Source organism: Sorex fumeus, unplaced genomic scaffold, assembly GCF_029834395.1.
Source record: "Sorex fumeus unplaced genomic scaffold, SorFum_2.1 ptg000014l, whole genome shotgun sequence".
In the NCBI taxonomy this organism is placed as follows: domain Eukaryota; kingdom Metazoa; phylum Chordata; class Mammalia; order Eulipotyphla; family Soricidae; genus Sorex; species Sorex fumeus.
The window spans coordinates 23976642-23993527 of record NW_026606071.1 but is presented as its reverse complement, the minus strand read 5'-3'; the positions used below and the strand labels follow the sequence as shown (position 1 = coordinate 23993527).

Here is a 16886-nt window from a genome sequence, read left to right as displayed (position 1 = left end):
CCGTTTTGTTGCTTTATGTTCCCCAGATGAATGCAATCTTTCTGTGTCTATCCTGCTCTTTCTGACTCATTTCGCTTAACATGATACTTTCCATGTAGTACCACTTGTATGTAAATTTCATAACTTCATCTTAAAATTTAAAAAAAATTTCAGCTGCCATTATAAACACTGTCACTGTCACTGTCACTGTCCTCCCGTTGTTCATCGATTTGCTGAAGCGGGCCCAGTAACGTCTCCATTGGAGACTTTGTTGTTACTGTGTTTGGCATATCGAATACATCACGGGTAGCTTGCCAGGCCCTGACGTGAGGGCGAGATACTCTCGGTAGCTTGCCGGGCTCTCCGAGAGGGGCAGAGGAATCGAATTCAAGTCAGCCATGTTGGCTGCGTGCAAGGCAAACGCCCTACCGCTGTGCTATCGCTCCAGCCCATTATAAACTCTAATTTTTTGGTTTTTGTTTTGGTTTGGAGGCTGTTTCTGATTGTATTATTGGTGGTGCTTGGGGGACCATGGTGATTGAACCCAGACTTCTCTTAGGCAAAGCACATGCTTAGTTCCAGCCCCTCTATAATTTTGTTTTAAATTTAGTTTATTGTAGTTTGTCAGCCTGGATTTTTTTTTCCATTTCAACTGAAGCAAGTATTATCTTAATATTTTACAGCAAGAAATAAAATAAGAGTTACTCTGGGTATTTTGTTTGTTTGGTTTTGTGTTTTGGATCACACCTGGATATGCTTAGGGCTTTCTCCTGGCTCTGTGCTCAGGGATCATTCCTGGCAGGGCTTGGGGACAATGTGGGGTACCAGGGGATCAAACCTGGGGCTCCTTCATATAAAACATCCTGCCCTTTGAGCCATCTCTTTGATCCCTGTAGTATTTTAAAAATAGCATCTATATTATAAAAGTAACTTGCTCATTATTGACGGCTAATGAGTTTCCATGAGCATTATTTTAAGTCTTTCTCCTTCCTTCCTTCCTTCCTTCCTTCCTTCCTTCCTTCCTTCCTTCCTTCCTCCCTCCCTCCTTCCCCTCCCTCCCTCCCTCCCTCCCTTCCTTCCTTCCTTCCTTCCTTCCTTCCTTCCTTCCTTCCTTCCTTCCTTCCTTTCCCTCACTCCCTCCCTTCCATCCTTCCTTCCCTCTTTTTTTGGTTTTTGGGCCAGACCCAGCAGTGCTCAGGGGTTACTCCTGGCTGTGCTTGGGGGACCATATGAGATGCCAGAGATTGAGCCCAGGTTGGTCACGTGCATGTGAATGCCCACCCCATTGTTCTGTTACTTTGGCTACTCTTTATTCTTCTGGGCCCACACTTGGCTCTGCTTAGAGCTCACTCCTGGCTCTTCACCCAGATACCACTCTGGGGGCGCTTGGGGGGAGCATATGTGGTGCTAAGTATTAAACCTGGGTCGGGCATATGCCAGGAGAATGCCTTTTTCATGCAGTCTCTCTCCAGCCCTTGATTATTATTATTATTTTTAAAGTTGGGGCTAGAGCGATAGCACAGTGGGTAGGACGTTTGCCTTGCATGCAGCCAACATGGCCGACCTGAGTTCGATTCCTCCGCCCCTCTTGGAGAGCCCGGCAAGCTACCGAGATTATCTCGCCCGCACGGCAGAGCCTGGCAAGCTCCCCGTGACGTATTGGATATGCCAAACACGGTAACAACAAATCTCACGATGGAGACGTTACTGGACCCACTCGAGCAAATCGATGAACAGCAGGAGGACCGTGACCGTGACCGTGATTTTTAAAGTCACTTCTCAGTTCTTATTACTTTACAGATGAATTGTCTGGAGCAGTTTTTTTTTTTTTAATTTCTACAAGCTTAGTTTTCTCATTTGAAGTTTATTTATTTATTTTTGTTTGTTTATTTTGGTTTGGGGCCATACCCAGGAGTGCTTACTCCTGGCCTTGTGCTCAATGATCTCTCCTGGCAGGCTCAGGGAACCATATGGGGTACCTGGAATTGAACCATAGTCAGCCACATACAAAGCAAGCGACCTATCCATTGTACTGTCACCCTAGCTTAACTGAAGATATTTAGTACTTAAAGTAATTGTCTACCTACAGGTAGGCATAATCTGTATGCTGATATCTCATCATCGAGAGACTCCTTTTATCTATAATTTCACTAGTTTTTATTAGTTTGTTTTTTCTTCTCTTTTCTGTAACTTTCTCCTCCCTCCCCCCCTCCCTCTCTGTCACTGACAGAAGACATTTACCTTTTTTTTCTTTTTTGTCTTTTTGGGTCACACCCGGCAATGCACAGGGGTTGCTCCTGGCTCTACGCTCAGGAATCACTCCTGGCGGTGCTGGGGGGACCGTATGGGATGCTGGGAATTGAACCCAGGTCGGCCACGTGCAAGGCAAACGCCCTACCCGCTGTGCTGTTGCTCCATCCCCATTTACCATTTTTAAGGATTATGCCATAAGATCTTTCTGAGTGGCCAAAATGCTTCAAAGGCATTGGAAAATATGCCCTTCCAACCTGCCCCCCTAAGAGAATTTTAAGTGATCCTTGAAATGGGTGATAAATTACTTATCTAAGCTATGAATAGAGAAAAAGATGTGTAAGGAAGCATTGGCTGGTCTGTTACCCCGGGCCACTCAGAAACTGGATGATTTGCCTCTTTCCACAGAGAACTCACCTATTTGCTGTGGGAAATTGCTCAGACTTAGAGGATTACTTGAGAGTAGAGGAAGTCGCATCTGTTAAGCCCACAAACACCAGGAGTTAGTTCAGTCATCCATTTTTAGCATCTTGGGACTCCTGTTCACTGTGTGCTGCTCTTCCTGCTATGTGCCGTGACCATTTTCCCATGCATGTGTATGTGTGTTTTTTTTCAAAGGTACTGCAGCAGTCACTTGCAGGTACTCGGCTTTATCCCGAAAAAAGAGAGGAAGAAAAAGAATGATCCGATAGAGGAGGTGAAGGTCAGGCACCAGATGGATACCATGGCCTTTAGCCTGACGGTGCCCACGTTGGCCTTGAAGATGCCCAACGGACTGGACGGAATGTCCCTCTCTCCACCGGGGGCCAGGGTCCCCCTCCACTACCTGGACACCGAGTTGGAGGACCCCTTTGCTTTCAACGAGGAAGACGACGACCTGAAGAAAGGGGCAACCGTGAAGAAGAAGCTGCAGAGCAAGCTGGCCCAGAATCGGCAGCGCCAGCGAGAGACCGAGATTTTGAAAGTCCGGCAAGAGCACTTTAGTCCCCCTCCTGCACCTTCGCAGCCTCCGCCGCAGCACGCCCACCTGTCACCGTTGTCCACGTCTCTCAAACCTCCAGCGCCGCCGCAGGGTTTAGTCTGCAAGTCACCTCAACCTCAGAACACCAGCCTACCAATGCAGGGAGTGGCCCCCACCACACACACTATAGCACAAGCAAGGCAGTGGCCTCACAAGAGGCCACTGCCCCTCCTGCCATCCAGCCGGGCTCCTGTCGGGGACCCGCCCCGGACTGACCGGATCCTGATGAAAGCCACCGCCTTCTCGCCCCACTTCTCTTGTATAAGTCGACTGCAGAGACTGGTGAAACTGTGCACCCAAAAGCATCAGCTGGACACTGACCTGTTTCCCCACTTGGGTGAGTCGCTGTGCTTTTACTAAACGTCACCGTAGTCACTTTTGACATGGGGCTGGATGCTTATCACCGCCACCGACACAATGAGGGGTAGACGAGCTCCCAAGACAGAGCGGTCCGATTAAGGGTCCTTATTTCCGGAGATCACCTTAAAGGGCATGTAATGTTGGAGGGATCATGTAGTGGGTGGTGAATAGAATGCAGAAGTAGGAAGTGGGAATTTAGCATTCCCTTCAGAGCTCCTTTCAGTAGTAGCAGCAGTATATACGTGCATATATTTATTTGTGTGTGTGTGTGTGTGTCAGGAGGAGTGTGTGTTTGTGTTCTGTCTGGCATTAGTCATGCCTTACCCCTTGCTTTGTGCTCAGAGGTCACTTCTGGCAGTGCTCAGGGGATCCTCGATGGTTCTGGGGTCTGGGTCGGGGTCTGCCTCCAGCAAGACCAGTATCTTAGCCCCTGTACTATCTCTTCGGCCTCCCCAGTGGCATTTTCTATACATGTTATCTTTGGAATAGTGATAGCATTGTTAATAAATGCTTAGTAATAAAAACTTCATTAATTTTTTTTCAATTCCCAACGTATCTAATACCCTGTTTTAATGAATGACGTCAGTAGGTAAAAATAGGCGGTGGAATTATAGTACAGTGGGTAAAACGCTTGGCTTGCATACAGCCAATCCCTCTTTAGTCCCCACTACTGCACACTCGTAGGGTCCCCGGAGTCCAGTCAGGAGTGATTCCTGAGCATAGCTGGGAATAGCCCAAACGTAAAACGTGGAAAAATGTAGCTAAGAACTTGAATGGAATCCTGTGACAGTCTTTCCTTTGTTTTGCCTCTTGCTCAACAAAATCTCTCTGATGCCTATTAACTGTTTTATTTTTTAAAACAGTTAACATCTTATTATCTCATTCTTGCTTTGGACAACCTGGCAGGCTACCGAATGTAACCTGCCCACACGGCAGAGTCTGGCAAACTCCCCGTGGCGTACCCAATATGCCAAATACCAGTAACAATGATGGGTCTCATTCTCCTAACCCTGAAAGTGCCTTGAATGTGGCACTTTTTAAAATCTCAGGGCTAGGACGAAGGAGACGTTACTGGGGCCTGCTTGAGGCAATCGACGAACAACAGGATGATTGTGATCGTGATCGTGATTTTTTAAAATTAAATTTTATTATTGGTTTTGGTTTTGGGGGGGCTACATGGGGTTTTGGTGCTCAGTACTCAGTACTCATGGCTCTGCACTTAGGGGTCACTCCTGGCAGTGGGGGACTATATGGGGTGCTGATGATCAAATCTGGGTTGCCCGCGTACAAGGCAAGTGCCTTATCCGCTGTACTGTCTGACTGCTGATTCTTTTAAACAATTATTTATTTGGGGGGTGGAAAGAGAACTCAGTGGCCTCCAGCACTGAACATCACCAGGAGCCACCCCTGAGCACTGAGCTGTAAGCAGTAAGCTCTAAGCAGTCTAGGGTATGGCCAATAAACAAAAAACATTTTTTTTTTTTAAATTTCCCCTCCACTCTTAGTTGTTGCTATGTCAAGGAGTAGGAATTTAGCTATGATTTGCGGAGGCCCTAAGGCTCTGAGGATCCCAGCAAGATACATGCAAAGGAGCGGCTGGTACTAGAGAGCAAATTCTCTCAGCCTCACACCTGCGCCCCAGGCACTCTGCCACTCAGCCATGTCTCCAAGCCCAGGCTCTATTTATTTAATTTATTTTTTTAAAATGTGGGGCTGGACGAGAACAGACTGGTTAAAGAAACTTTGGTACATCTACACAATGGAGTACTATGTAGCTGTTAGAAAAGATGAAGTCATGAAATTTATATACAAGTGGTACTACAAGAAAAGTATCATGCTAATCGAAATGAGTTAGAGAGGGAAATACATAGAAAGATTGCATTCATCTGGGGAATATAAAGTAACAAAATAGGAGACAAACACCCAAGAATAGCCGAGGTAAGTACCAGGAGGTTCACTCCATGGCTTGGAGGCCAGCCGCACATGCTAGGGGAAAAGGCAGCTCAGATAGAGAAGGGAGCACCAAGTAAAGGGTGTTGGGAGGATCCTCTCAGGATAGGCGATGCATGCTGAAAGTAGACTATAGACAGAACATGATTGCCACTCAATGCCTCTTTTGCAAACCACAGCACCCAAAAGGAGAGAGAGAAAAAAAGGGAATGCCCTGCCACGGAGGCGGGGTGGGATGGGGGTCGGGGTGGGAGGGATTTTGGGATCAGTGGTGGTGGAGAATGGACACTGGTGGAGGGATGGGTACTCAATCATTGTATAACTGAAACCCAAGCACAAAAATTTGTAAGTCTACAACTGTATTTCATGGTGTTTTACTAATAAAAACTTAAAAAAAAAAAAAGTGGGGCTGGAGTGATAGCACAGCAGGTAGGGCGTTTACCTTGCACGCAGCCAACCCAGGTTCAATTCCCAGCATCCCATATGGTCCCCCGAGCACCACCAGGAGTAATTCCTGAATGCGTGAGCCAGGAGTAACCCCTGTGCATGGCTAGATGTGCAAAGCAAATAAATAAATAAAGTTATTAAAGCACCATGATTTACAAAGTTACTCATCGCTGGGTTTTAGACACACAGTGTTCCAGCACCAGTTTCACCAACAGGGTCTCCTTCTCTCTACCAGGGTTCCCAGCTTCCCTCCCTCTCCCTGCCCCACCACAGTCCCCAGCCTGCCACTTTGTTTCTTTGTTTATTTTTATTTTACTTATTTGTTTAATTGAGTCACAGTGAGAATAAGGTAAAGGTAAAGGCCCTCCCGTTGATCATCGATTTGCTCGAGCGGGCCCAGTAACGTCACGGGGAGCTTGCCAGGCTCTGCCGTGCGGGCGAGATACTCTGGGTAGCTTGCTGGGCTCTCCGAGAGGGGCGGAGGAATCGAACTTGGGTCGGCCATGGTGGCTGCGTGCAAGGCAAACGCCCTACCGCTGTGCTATTGCTCCAGCCCACAGTGAGAATAGAGCATTACAAAATTGTTCATGATTGCATTTCAATCATATAATGTTCCAACACTCTGTCCCTTCACCAGTGTAATTTCCCAGCACCAGTGTCCCCAGTTTCTCTCCCAGTCCTTCAAGCCACCTTCCATCCCCACTCGTATCTGCCTCTGTGGCAGGCACCTCTCTTCTCTCTCTTTCTCTTCCTCTCTCTCATTTTAGACATTAGGTTTGTGATACCGATGCTGAAAGGTTATCATGTGTATCCCTTTACCTGCCTTCAACATTCAGTTCTAGTCCAGAGTGATCATTTACACCTAATATTGTCATAATGGATCCTCCCCTATTGTTGTTTGTTTGTGTTTGTTTTGGGGCCACACTTGGCAGTACTCAGGGATTATTACTGGAGGTACTCAGGGTACCATATGGGATGCTGGGGATTGAATCTGGGTTGGTCACATGTAAGGTAAATGCCCTACCCTCTGTACTATCACTCCACCCGCCCCCTCCCTCCCGCCCCCCACCCCCAGCCTGTGCCTGCCACCTTGATAAGAACCTTTGGCTTATTTATTTTTATTTTTATCAAGGGCTGTTCCTTGTGGTGCTCACACATAAGGAGTGTGTCCCTCCATCTGTTTGTTTTCTTTTTGATCAGCTAACTTTTGATCAGCTAACTTTCATATTTAATTTTTTAACTTATTCTTAGTTTGGGGGGCCACACTTAGTGGTGCTCAGGGGACCTAGAAGTACTGGGTATAACACTCTGGCCTCTTGCATGCAAACCATGTGCTCAGTCCTTAGACCTATCTCTCTGCCTCTAGAATTTACTTATTTATTTAGCTTTTGGGCTACTCTCAGTGGTGCTCAGGTCTCACTGCTGGCTCTGCGTTCAGGGATCACTCCTGGTGGGACTCTGGAGACCATTTGGGGTGCGAGGGATTAAACCCAAGTTGGCTGTGTGTGCAAGGCAAGCCCCCTACCCATTGTACTGTTGCTCTGGTCCCTGACCCTAGAATTTATTCTTGCATGTGGTCTGGATTATAATTATAATTTAGGAAGAATTATTTGCATGACCTAACAATATAAGCCTGGGCAGTGTTGTGAATAGTGGAAGAAATATAAATGGTCAGCTAATGAAAACTTCAACCCCCATAGCAGATGGGGAAACACAAATTAAAACAACAATGAATTACCATCAGATTGGCAGAAGTTATATAAAAACTGATGAGGCGCTCATAAATTGTTTTGAGCATTGTTACAGTGTTAGCTAATTAAAAGTATATATTGCCTTCAAAATCATGTTTGGACTTTATCCTCTGGATGAAATAAATACATCAGACAGACTGGACATGTGTTCACATATGTTTATTGCAATTCTAAAAATATGCAGCCAGTGACTTGAGTGTTGCCTCTGGGAATCTCCTGTGGTCTTTGGGTCACCGACAGCAGAGATCCTAGACTTAAACAGGAGAGTTGCCTGGATATGCTTGGGGGCCTATGGCACACTGAGGATTTGAACTCATGACCATATGCTTGCATTGAAGACATTCTTTTTTTTTTTTTTTTTTTTTGCTTTACACTCAGGAATTACTCCTGGCGATGCTCAGGGGACCATATGGGATGCTGGGAATCGAACCCTCTCTTCTCTCCTTCCCTCCCTCCCTCTTCCATCCCTCTCTTCCTCTCTCATGGTTCTGTGCTCAGAGATCACTCCTGGTTGGGGTTAGGGGACCATATGTGGTGTCAGGGATTGAACCGAGGTCAGGCACATATAAGGCAGTTCTGTCTCTACTGGCCCCAAACCCATTTTGATTTATTTGTACTTAATTAGAATCACCCTTTTACTTGGAATGTGTGATCTTATATCATCATGTGTTGGACACTGGAACATGTTGGCTTACTGAGTTATACCGAATCTTTAAGTGATAAAATGTTAACATACACATAGATGTTTTGAAGGGGGTCTAGATGACATTCAGCAGTGCTCCGGGGCTATTCCTGTCTCTGTTTAGGAGTGACTCCTGGTGGGGATTGAATTGGGGTCAGTGAGATGCAAGATGAGAGCCTTAATCCCTGTGCAATTTCTCTGGTCCTTAAAAAAAAAATCTATTTGGACTACAACTGGTAGTGCTCAGTGGTGATTCATGTCTCTTTGCTCAGGGGTTCCTTTTGACAGTGTTGGGGGACCATATAGTGTCAGGTATCAAACTGGGGTTAACTGCATGCAAGATAGGTGTCTTAACTCCTATACTTTCTCTAGCCCTTAATATTTGAAAAATTAAAATAGCCTTGCATTATAACATTGTATTTATGTGTGCCTCATTGAAAATCCATGTAAGTATATACTACATAGCATTTTTGTTTGTTTTGTTTGGGGTCATACCTTGTGGTGCTCAATGGCTATTCCTAGCTCTACTCCTAGGAGGCAGACCATGCAGTGTTGGGGCTAGAACCCAGGCATGCCGCATACACCCAGCCCTTTGAGTTTTCCTTTCTGGCCCTAGTTTGCTTAAAGAAGTACACACATCCTATGAGTGTGTCCTCCATTATCATCACTAAAAGTGCAGTTTTATCCTTCATATAATTGTGCCCATTTTCCCTGCTTCCTTTTTTTGACACTATCACTGGTTGAACATTCACTTTTGTGTATCTAGTTTGTCTGCTTGTGTTCTCTGGGTTCCACACACAAATGAAATTATACTCGTGTTTGTCATTCTCTGTAGGTCTTTTTTCACTATGCATAAGACTGCCTAGGCCCAGCCATGTGGTTGTAAATGGCAGGATCTAATCTGTAATTTATTTATTGATCACAGTCAGCAGTACTGAAGACCTACTCCTTGCTCAGTGCTCAGGGGGCACTTCTAGCAGTGTTTAGAAGACCAAGTAGTGCCAGTTACCGCACTTCAGCCCTCAGACATGCAGAGAAAGTGCTCTCCCACTGGGCTGCCTCGCCAGCCTTAATGTTTGTTCTATAGCTGATTAGTTTCCTGTGGTTGATAGATGCCTCTTTGTTCATTCATTGGTCAGTGGCCACTTGGGTTGTTAACAGTTCTATTCTAAATCTTGGTACAAGTTACATACATCCCTTCAAAGTAATTTCTTTGTATGTTTCAGTTAATGTTCAGAAGTAGGATAACTGGATCTTACAGGATTTCTATTTTATATCTCCGGGTCATTTCCATGCTGCTTTCCATAACAGCAGTGTGGGTTTCCATTCCACCAGCAGTCTAAGGCTTCTTTCCCTCCATATCCTCTCCCACACTTGTTTATTGTGTTTCTTGTGAAAGCCATTCTCCCAGGTACTAGGTGATAGCTCGTTGTGGTTTTGATTCGTTTTTTCCTAATAAAAAGAGATGAGTGTCTTTTCATGTGTGGCCACCTATATGTACCCTCTAATGGAAATTTGTACTCAGATCTACTCCCTATTTTCCATTTTGTTTTTATTTTTTAGAGGGGAGGGCGGGGGAGAGGGTCACACCCAACTGTGCTTAGGTCTTACTCCTGGCTCTGCACTCAGGAATCACTCCTAGTGGTGTTCGGGGATCAAGCCCAGGTTGGCCACATGCAGGGTAAATACCCTATCTGCTATATTATCACTCTGCCCTATTAGATTTGTCCATTTTTTTTTTTTTGGCCAGTCTCTTAAATCTTATTTTTATTTTGTTATTTTTTTAACCACAGCAGAGCCTGGCAAGCTCCCCGTGATGTATTCGATACGCCAAACACAGTAACAACAAAGTCTCCAATGGAGATGTTACTGGGCCCGCTCGAGCAAATCGATGATCAATGGGAGGGCCTTTACTTTACTTTACTTTTTATTTTTTTTATTATAAATTTTTTAATAGTGAGACATCATGAGATACAGTTGCAGACTTACACATTTTTGTGCTTGTGTTTTAATTACACAATGATCAAACACCCATCCCTCTACCAGTGCCCATTTCCCACCACCACGGATCCCAGTATCCCTCCCACCCCCCCCATCCCCCCATCCCACCCTGTCTCTGTGGCAGGGCATTGCCCTCTGTTCCCTCTCTCCTTTTGGGTGTTGTGGTTTGCAAAAGAAACATTGAGTGGCAATCATGTTTGGTCTATAGTCTATTTTCAGCATGCTTCTCCCATCCTGGGAGGATCTTCCCAACACCTTTATTTGGTGTTCCCCTCTTTATCTGAGCTCCCTTTTCCCCTAGTATGTGTGGTTGGCCTCCAAGTCATGGAGTAAAATTCATGGTACTATAGATTTGTCCATTTTTAAATCAGCATTATTTTTGTGCTTGTGTTTTATGATTTCTTTGTATGTTTGGGATAGTAACCTCGTGTTGAACATACATTGTCCAGATGTCCTACTCAGTACAGTGTCTTTGGGTTTTTTTTGTTTTGTTTTGTTTTTTGGGGTTTTTATTATTATTTTTTTATTTCAATTTTGGGGCTACACCTGGCAGCGCTTGGGGCTTTCTTCTGACTGTGCACTCAGAGATCACTCCTGGTGGGACTTGGGGAACCACATGTGGTGCTGAGGATTGAAACTGGGTTGGCTGTATACAAGGCAAGTGCCTTATCTGCTGTACTGTCTGTCCAGCTCTGGTTTTGTTCAGTTTTGATTTTTTGTGTGTGGGGGGGGGGGTCATACCTGGTGGTGCTCAGGGCTTCTTCTTTGCTGTGCATGCAGGGCTCACTCCTAGTGGTGCTCGGCAGACCATATGGGCTGTGGGGATTGAATCCGGTTGGCCATGTATTGTGCACGGCAAATGCTGTAGTAGCCTACTTGCTGTGCTAACACTGGTCCCAACTCCAGTTTTTGAAGTAAAATAGTTTTATTTAGGAAATATGAAAGAAGAGATGGAAGGAGTCCTATAAGAGGAGGAGAAAAGAGCTGCTGAGGGAAAGGAACCACAACAGGATGGCTTAAATAAATAAACTTTTACCTAATTAGTAAAAAAAAAAAATCCCACAAGAGATTTTGATGAGATTTTCAAGAGAAATGATGTACCCCAGCTGGGATACTGGCAAGTGCAGCTGTCGGGTTTTTTCCCTTGATTTTCTTTGGGGGGTTGAGGAATACAAGTTTCTTTTTGTGTGCAGTCCTCCCAAGTGAGGCTCAGAGTACCTGGGGGAAACTTTTAGTGCTATTTGACCTGGATGTATGGGTCTGGTTATTCATTGCTTGGGCATGGCAATGCAGTCGTCTTGCCCTGGTGGTACTTGGAGGAGCTTCCCGGTTCTATGCAGTGGCCGGTAGTGCCAACGATCAGACTTGGGGCCCTAAGTCTGCCCCCGCGTGTGCTCCAGCCTTTTGAGCCATTCCCTGGCCTGAATGCCAGATACTTAGGCAGTGCTTGGGGAGTTTGCTTTTGTTTCCCTTGCCAGAGGAATTGAATCTCCAAGCACATCTCTAAATTGATGTCAGGTTGTGCATCTCCTGTGTTTTCTTGTATGTTTGTTAAGGTTTCAGAAAAATATTGACATATTTCACCATATAAAATATAGAAGGTATGTGCTTTAATGGGCTGGAGTGATAGCACAGCGGGTAGGGCGTTTGCCTTGCACGCGGCTGACCCCGTCACCCGAGTTTGATTCCTCCACCCCTCCTGGAGAGCCCGTTAAGCTACCGAGAGTATCTCGCCCACACGGCAAAGCCTGGCAAGCTACCCATGACTGATATGTATTATATTGTGACTGACGTATTCAATATGCCGAACACAGTAACAAGTCTCACAATGTTACTGGGCCCGCTCAAGCAAATGGATGAACAATGGGAGGACAGTGACATTGACAGTGACAGTGATGTGCTTTAATATTTACAGCAATCTCAACAGTGGGGGAAAAAAAAACCCGAAAAACTGACCATTGGGAAGTGGTCATCATGCTGTCAGCTGTGAATTCAAGTTTCCCCAAAATTGAGCTTTCAACTGAAAATCTGGATTTTATCGTTAGCAACCAGTGATACCCATTTGTGGGGTCGAGGTGCGTGTTCGGCCCATGCTCCATGAGCCGTGTGTTGTTGAGGACGAGAGCAGCAGCTGCGGGCCAGGCAGCTGCCTTAGCTCCCATGCTCACTCTGCAGCCCTAGAAACTTCAGTTGTTAAAAAAAATAAAAGGGTGACTATTTATTTTATTTTTACCCCCCTCCTTCCCTTTATTGTTGAAGCTGTTGTTGCAGTGGCTGGGGGTTGCCCACGCGCCTGGTTGTGCCGCGTGTCCATTTGTTTTCTCAGCTGCGGTTCTCACTGGGGGTGGCATCTTAGGTTGCCGAGCGCTCACGCTGGCTGTGCTTCTCACCGGGATTTGTGCTTCTCTTCTCAACGGGTTGTGCGCTGCGTTGGTTAAGGGGCTCGCAGTCTTGTTGGGGCACACGGGTTATGTTTGCGGTCTGATCACCTGATGGTCCAGACAGCACAGCCGCAGGCCTCATGCTCCATGCACATGGGGCACTGGAGATCTGGATCATAAATAAATGTGTGTATGTCATGTGTATACACACACACCCTCACACACACACACACACACGTATATGTTTTCTTTTTAAGCCTTCTAGGATGGACATTTTAATCATCTTTTTAAATGAGGGAAATCTTTTTAAAGGGGGAGGCATACCTGGCTGTGCACCCAGGAATTAACTCCTGGCAGTGCTGGGGACCATATGGATATGGGATGCTTGGGATTAAATCCAGGTCAGCCATATGCAGAGTAAACACCCTACTTGTTGTAGTAAACACCCTATTTTGGAACTCCTTATATGTTGATTTTGAGACAGAGACCTGTTTTCCTACAAGATATGTAGTGGTTATTTACTTATTTATTTGGGCTTTTTTGAGTTACACCTGGTGATGCTCTACTTCTGGTTCTGCATTCAGGAGTTACTCCTGGCGGTGCTCAGGGGAACCGAGATGTAGTGTTGAGGGTTATTTAGCTATCATTTTAAGCAGACTGAAATTTTTTTTAAAGTATTATCTAATTTATTTTTCCTTAATTTCAGTTTTTAGGGAACCTATTAAAAAAAAAAGTATTATATTGAAGAAACCAGTTGTCATAATGTACTATTTTGACCAAGTATAGTCTTGGTTCCTGGCAGCAAAGAATACTTAAAGAAAAATGTAGTCTTGTAATTAGCTTTTCCAGTCTTGTTGGGACTGGTTATCTCAGTTAGATACTTTAACACTCGTGATAATGACACCGGGATCAAAGGTTTGCTTTATTAGACAGTTAATTTCACAACAGGGAAAGGTCTTGCATTTTTCGTTCTTTCCTTTTTAGATCTTGAATTTTTTGGAGAAAGTATAGGTCTCTTAGAAATAATTATTTCTGTAGAAGCAATAAAAGATAAATCATGCTCTATATTTTTATTTTATATATATATATATATATATATATATATAGAGAGAGAGAGAGAGAGAGAGCTGGGAATCAAACTCAGGGTTTTATACATGCAAGACAAATCCTGTACTGCCGAGCTGTCTCCCCACCCGTGTTATTTCTTTTTTTGTTGTTGTTCATTTAGGAGCCATCCTTAACAGTGCTGGGGGTTACTTCTGATGTGTTATTCTGGGCTTGCTCTTGGCCATGCTGGGGGTGGAGCTGGGGTAGGCCTGCTGTGCTAGGGATCTTGCCCTTTGACTGTATTATTTTTATTTTTTGAAGTAAGATCATTTCATTCAAAGGAGAAGGAGAAAAGACAATGAGTTTAAAGAAAACACTGGCTGCTCCAGAGGCAAGAGCCCTTGAAGTGAAAGAAAGTTATTACATACCTATCTCAGATTTGGATAGGACTCCTTCCAACTGGAATGCTTGCTCTGGTTTTTAAAGTTGTCTTGGATGTCACTTTGTATTTGATTTTTTTGTTTGTTCGTATTGTTTTGGGGTCACACCCCGCTCAGGGATTACTCCTGGCTCTGCACTCTTGATGGTGCTCTGGGGACCATAAGGGATGCCAGGGATCAAACCCTGGTTGGTCACATGCAAGGCAAGTGCCCTACCCGCTGTCCTATTGCTCTGGCCTCTCTTTGTATTTTGGTATTTGAAAGACCTCACCTTTCAGCATTCTGAAGTTGAATTGTTGTTTGGTTTGCATTTTGTTTTAACAAATTTATTTTTGTTTTTTAATTTATGTACTTTGTTATTGTTCCTTTGCTTTTGTTTTGGGGGGTCACACCTGCAGTGTTTAGGGGTTACTCCCAGCTCTGTGCTCGGGGATCATCCCAGGGAACCATGTGGTGCCAGGGATAGAACTCAGCCTTCCACAGTACAAAGCTTGTGCTCAGCTTGTTGAGCTACCTCGCCAGTCCCTAATTTTGTGGTTTTGATTGGTTTGCTTTTGGGCGATACCTGGAGACACTCAGCTTACTCCTGGCCCTGTGTCTAGGGATCATTCCTAATGGGACTTGGAGGAGCATTTGGGGTGCCAGGAGCTGAACCCAGATTCAACTGAGCCTGCCTGGAGGTGCTCAGGGAACCATATGTGGTGCTGGTGGGGTGAAGGGGTATGACTGAACAGTGGTCAACTTTGTGCAAAGAGACAGTGTGTCTCTCCGTCCCTAGTTAAAAAAAAAAAATTATGCTTTGGTTTGGAGACCACACCTGGCAGTGCTCAGGGCTTACTCCTGGCTCTGTCCTCAGAGATCATTCCTTGATTCCATATGGGGTGCCGGTCTTTATTTGAGACCTGCCTTTTTCAGTCATCATCTGGAACCAGATTTTGTTTGCTTGTTTGGGGGCCACACACCAGTGTCTGGAGCTGCTCTCAGCACGGTGCCGGAAGCTGTGGGTGGTGCCCAGGGGACCAGGGAACTGGATTTGAAGTATGCTTACGCCAGTGACATGTTGCTTAATTTTAAATACTTATAATTTGCATTTCAATTAACTTTTCCTTAATTTCCTTACATGGTACATGCATGTAAACTCATTTAAATTATGGAAGAAAATATTTGAATTTCCTTTTAATATAACTGGTGATGAAGGTGATCTTTTGAGATTTTAAAATCTCAAGCAGGAACACATAGAAAACTAGTTTTCAAGGTATCGAAAATTTCACAGTATGGGAATCAGAGTGATAGAGGGGGGGAGGGCATTTGTCTTGCATGCAGCCAACCTGGGTTTGATCCCCGGCATCCCAGATGGTCTCCCAAGCCTCCGCCAGGAGAAATTCCTGAGAGCGGAGCCAGGAATAACCCCTAAGCATTGCTGGGTCTGACCCAAAAAGCCCCCCAAAATTAAAAAGTTTAAAAAATAAATAAACCTGGGGGCTCGAGTGATAGCACAGCGGGTAAGGCATTTGCCTTGCACGCGGCCGGCCCGGGTTCGTTTCCCAGCATCCCATATGGTCCCCTGAGCACTACCAGTAGTGATTCCTGAGTGCAAAGCCAGGAGTAACCCCTGAGCATCGCCAGGTGTGATCCGAAAAGCAAAAAAATAAAATAAACCTTAGCAGTATGTTATAATTCTATACACACCACATGTATTTATAAAAATTATCCAATTATTTCCTGTTTTAAGGCCACACCTGTGTTCAGGGCTTCCTGTTTGCATTGTGCCCAGAGATCACTCCTGACTGTGCTCAGACATTGTATGTGGTGCCAGGGATGCAACCTGGCTTGTCTGTGGCAAGGCAAGTGCCCTCACCTGCTGTATTATCACTCCAGCCAATTGCATTTGAAGCTATGCAATGTCAGTATTTACTGAAATCTCTTCATGGGGCCAGAGAGATTGTACAGGGTTCAGGCCTAGTTCTATACGTGGTCCCACATTGTTCCCTGAGCATGTAGCCTAGAGTAATCCCTGAGCAATGCAAAGTGTGTCTCCCATCCACCCAGGTATATTTTCAAGATATAATTTTCTTTTTTAAATGTAAGTATTTTTCTACCCTTCCCTTCCCTTTGTTGTAGTGACCCAGACTCCCACACCCCTGTATGGTGTTCACACTCTTGGTTATATATGCTGAGGGCTGTCCATTCGGGTGGCATGCTGCACATTTCAGTTGTAATACTAAGGGACATTGGATGGTGCTCTCCAGAGATTGCATTGGTTGCAGTTGTGCTGCTGACACCCGGGAGAATGGCAGATGTGTTGGAGGAGCCACAGGTCCAGCTCAGCATGTGGGGTGGTACTGGGATCAAACTTGCAGCTCCTGTCTGCACAGTGTGTGCACTCCCACTGAGCTATCTACCCTGGCCCCGAAGATAGAAAGCTTTTTAAAGGACTTAAAAAGAAAAGCCACACAGGCGTCCCGGGGGTGGGGGGGCGGTGGTGATGGCAGGTGAGACCTCTTCCCACCCCAAGGGACCCAGCCCCAGCAGCCGGAAACCTCCAGAACTTAGCCTCCGCCATGCTCACAGATACTT

The 16886-nt window shown here is 45.3% G+C and overlaps 1 protein-coding gene across 4 annotated transcripts in view; it reads left to right on the top strand.

Moving 5' to 3' along the window:
- The window catches only part of INO80D (INO80 complex subunit D), a 72774-nt gene that overhangs the window by 25354 nt on the left and 30534 nt on the right, over nucleotides 1–16886 (top strand). For all 4 annotated transcript variants that reach the window (XM_056111640.1, XM_056111639.1, XM_056111637.1 and 1 more), the window contains one exon: nucleotides 2848–3587. In XM_056111640.1, coding sequence (XP_055967615.1) covers nucleotides 2848–3587 — 740 coding nt within the window. The remainder of the gene's footprint in view (nucleotides 1–2847; nucleotides 3588–16886) is intronic.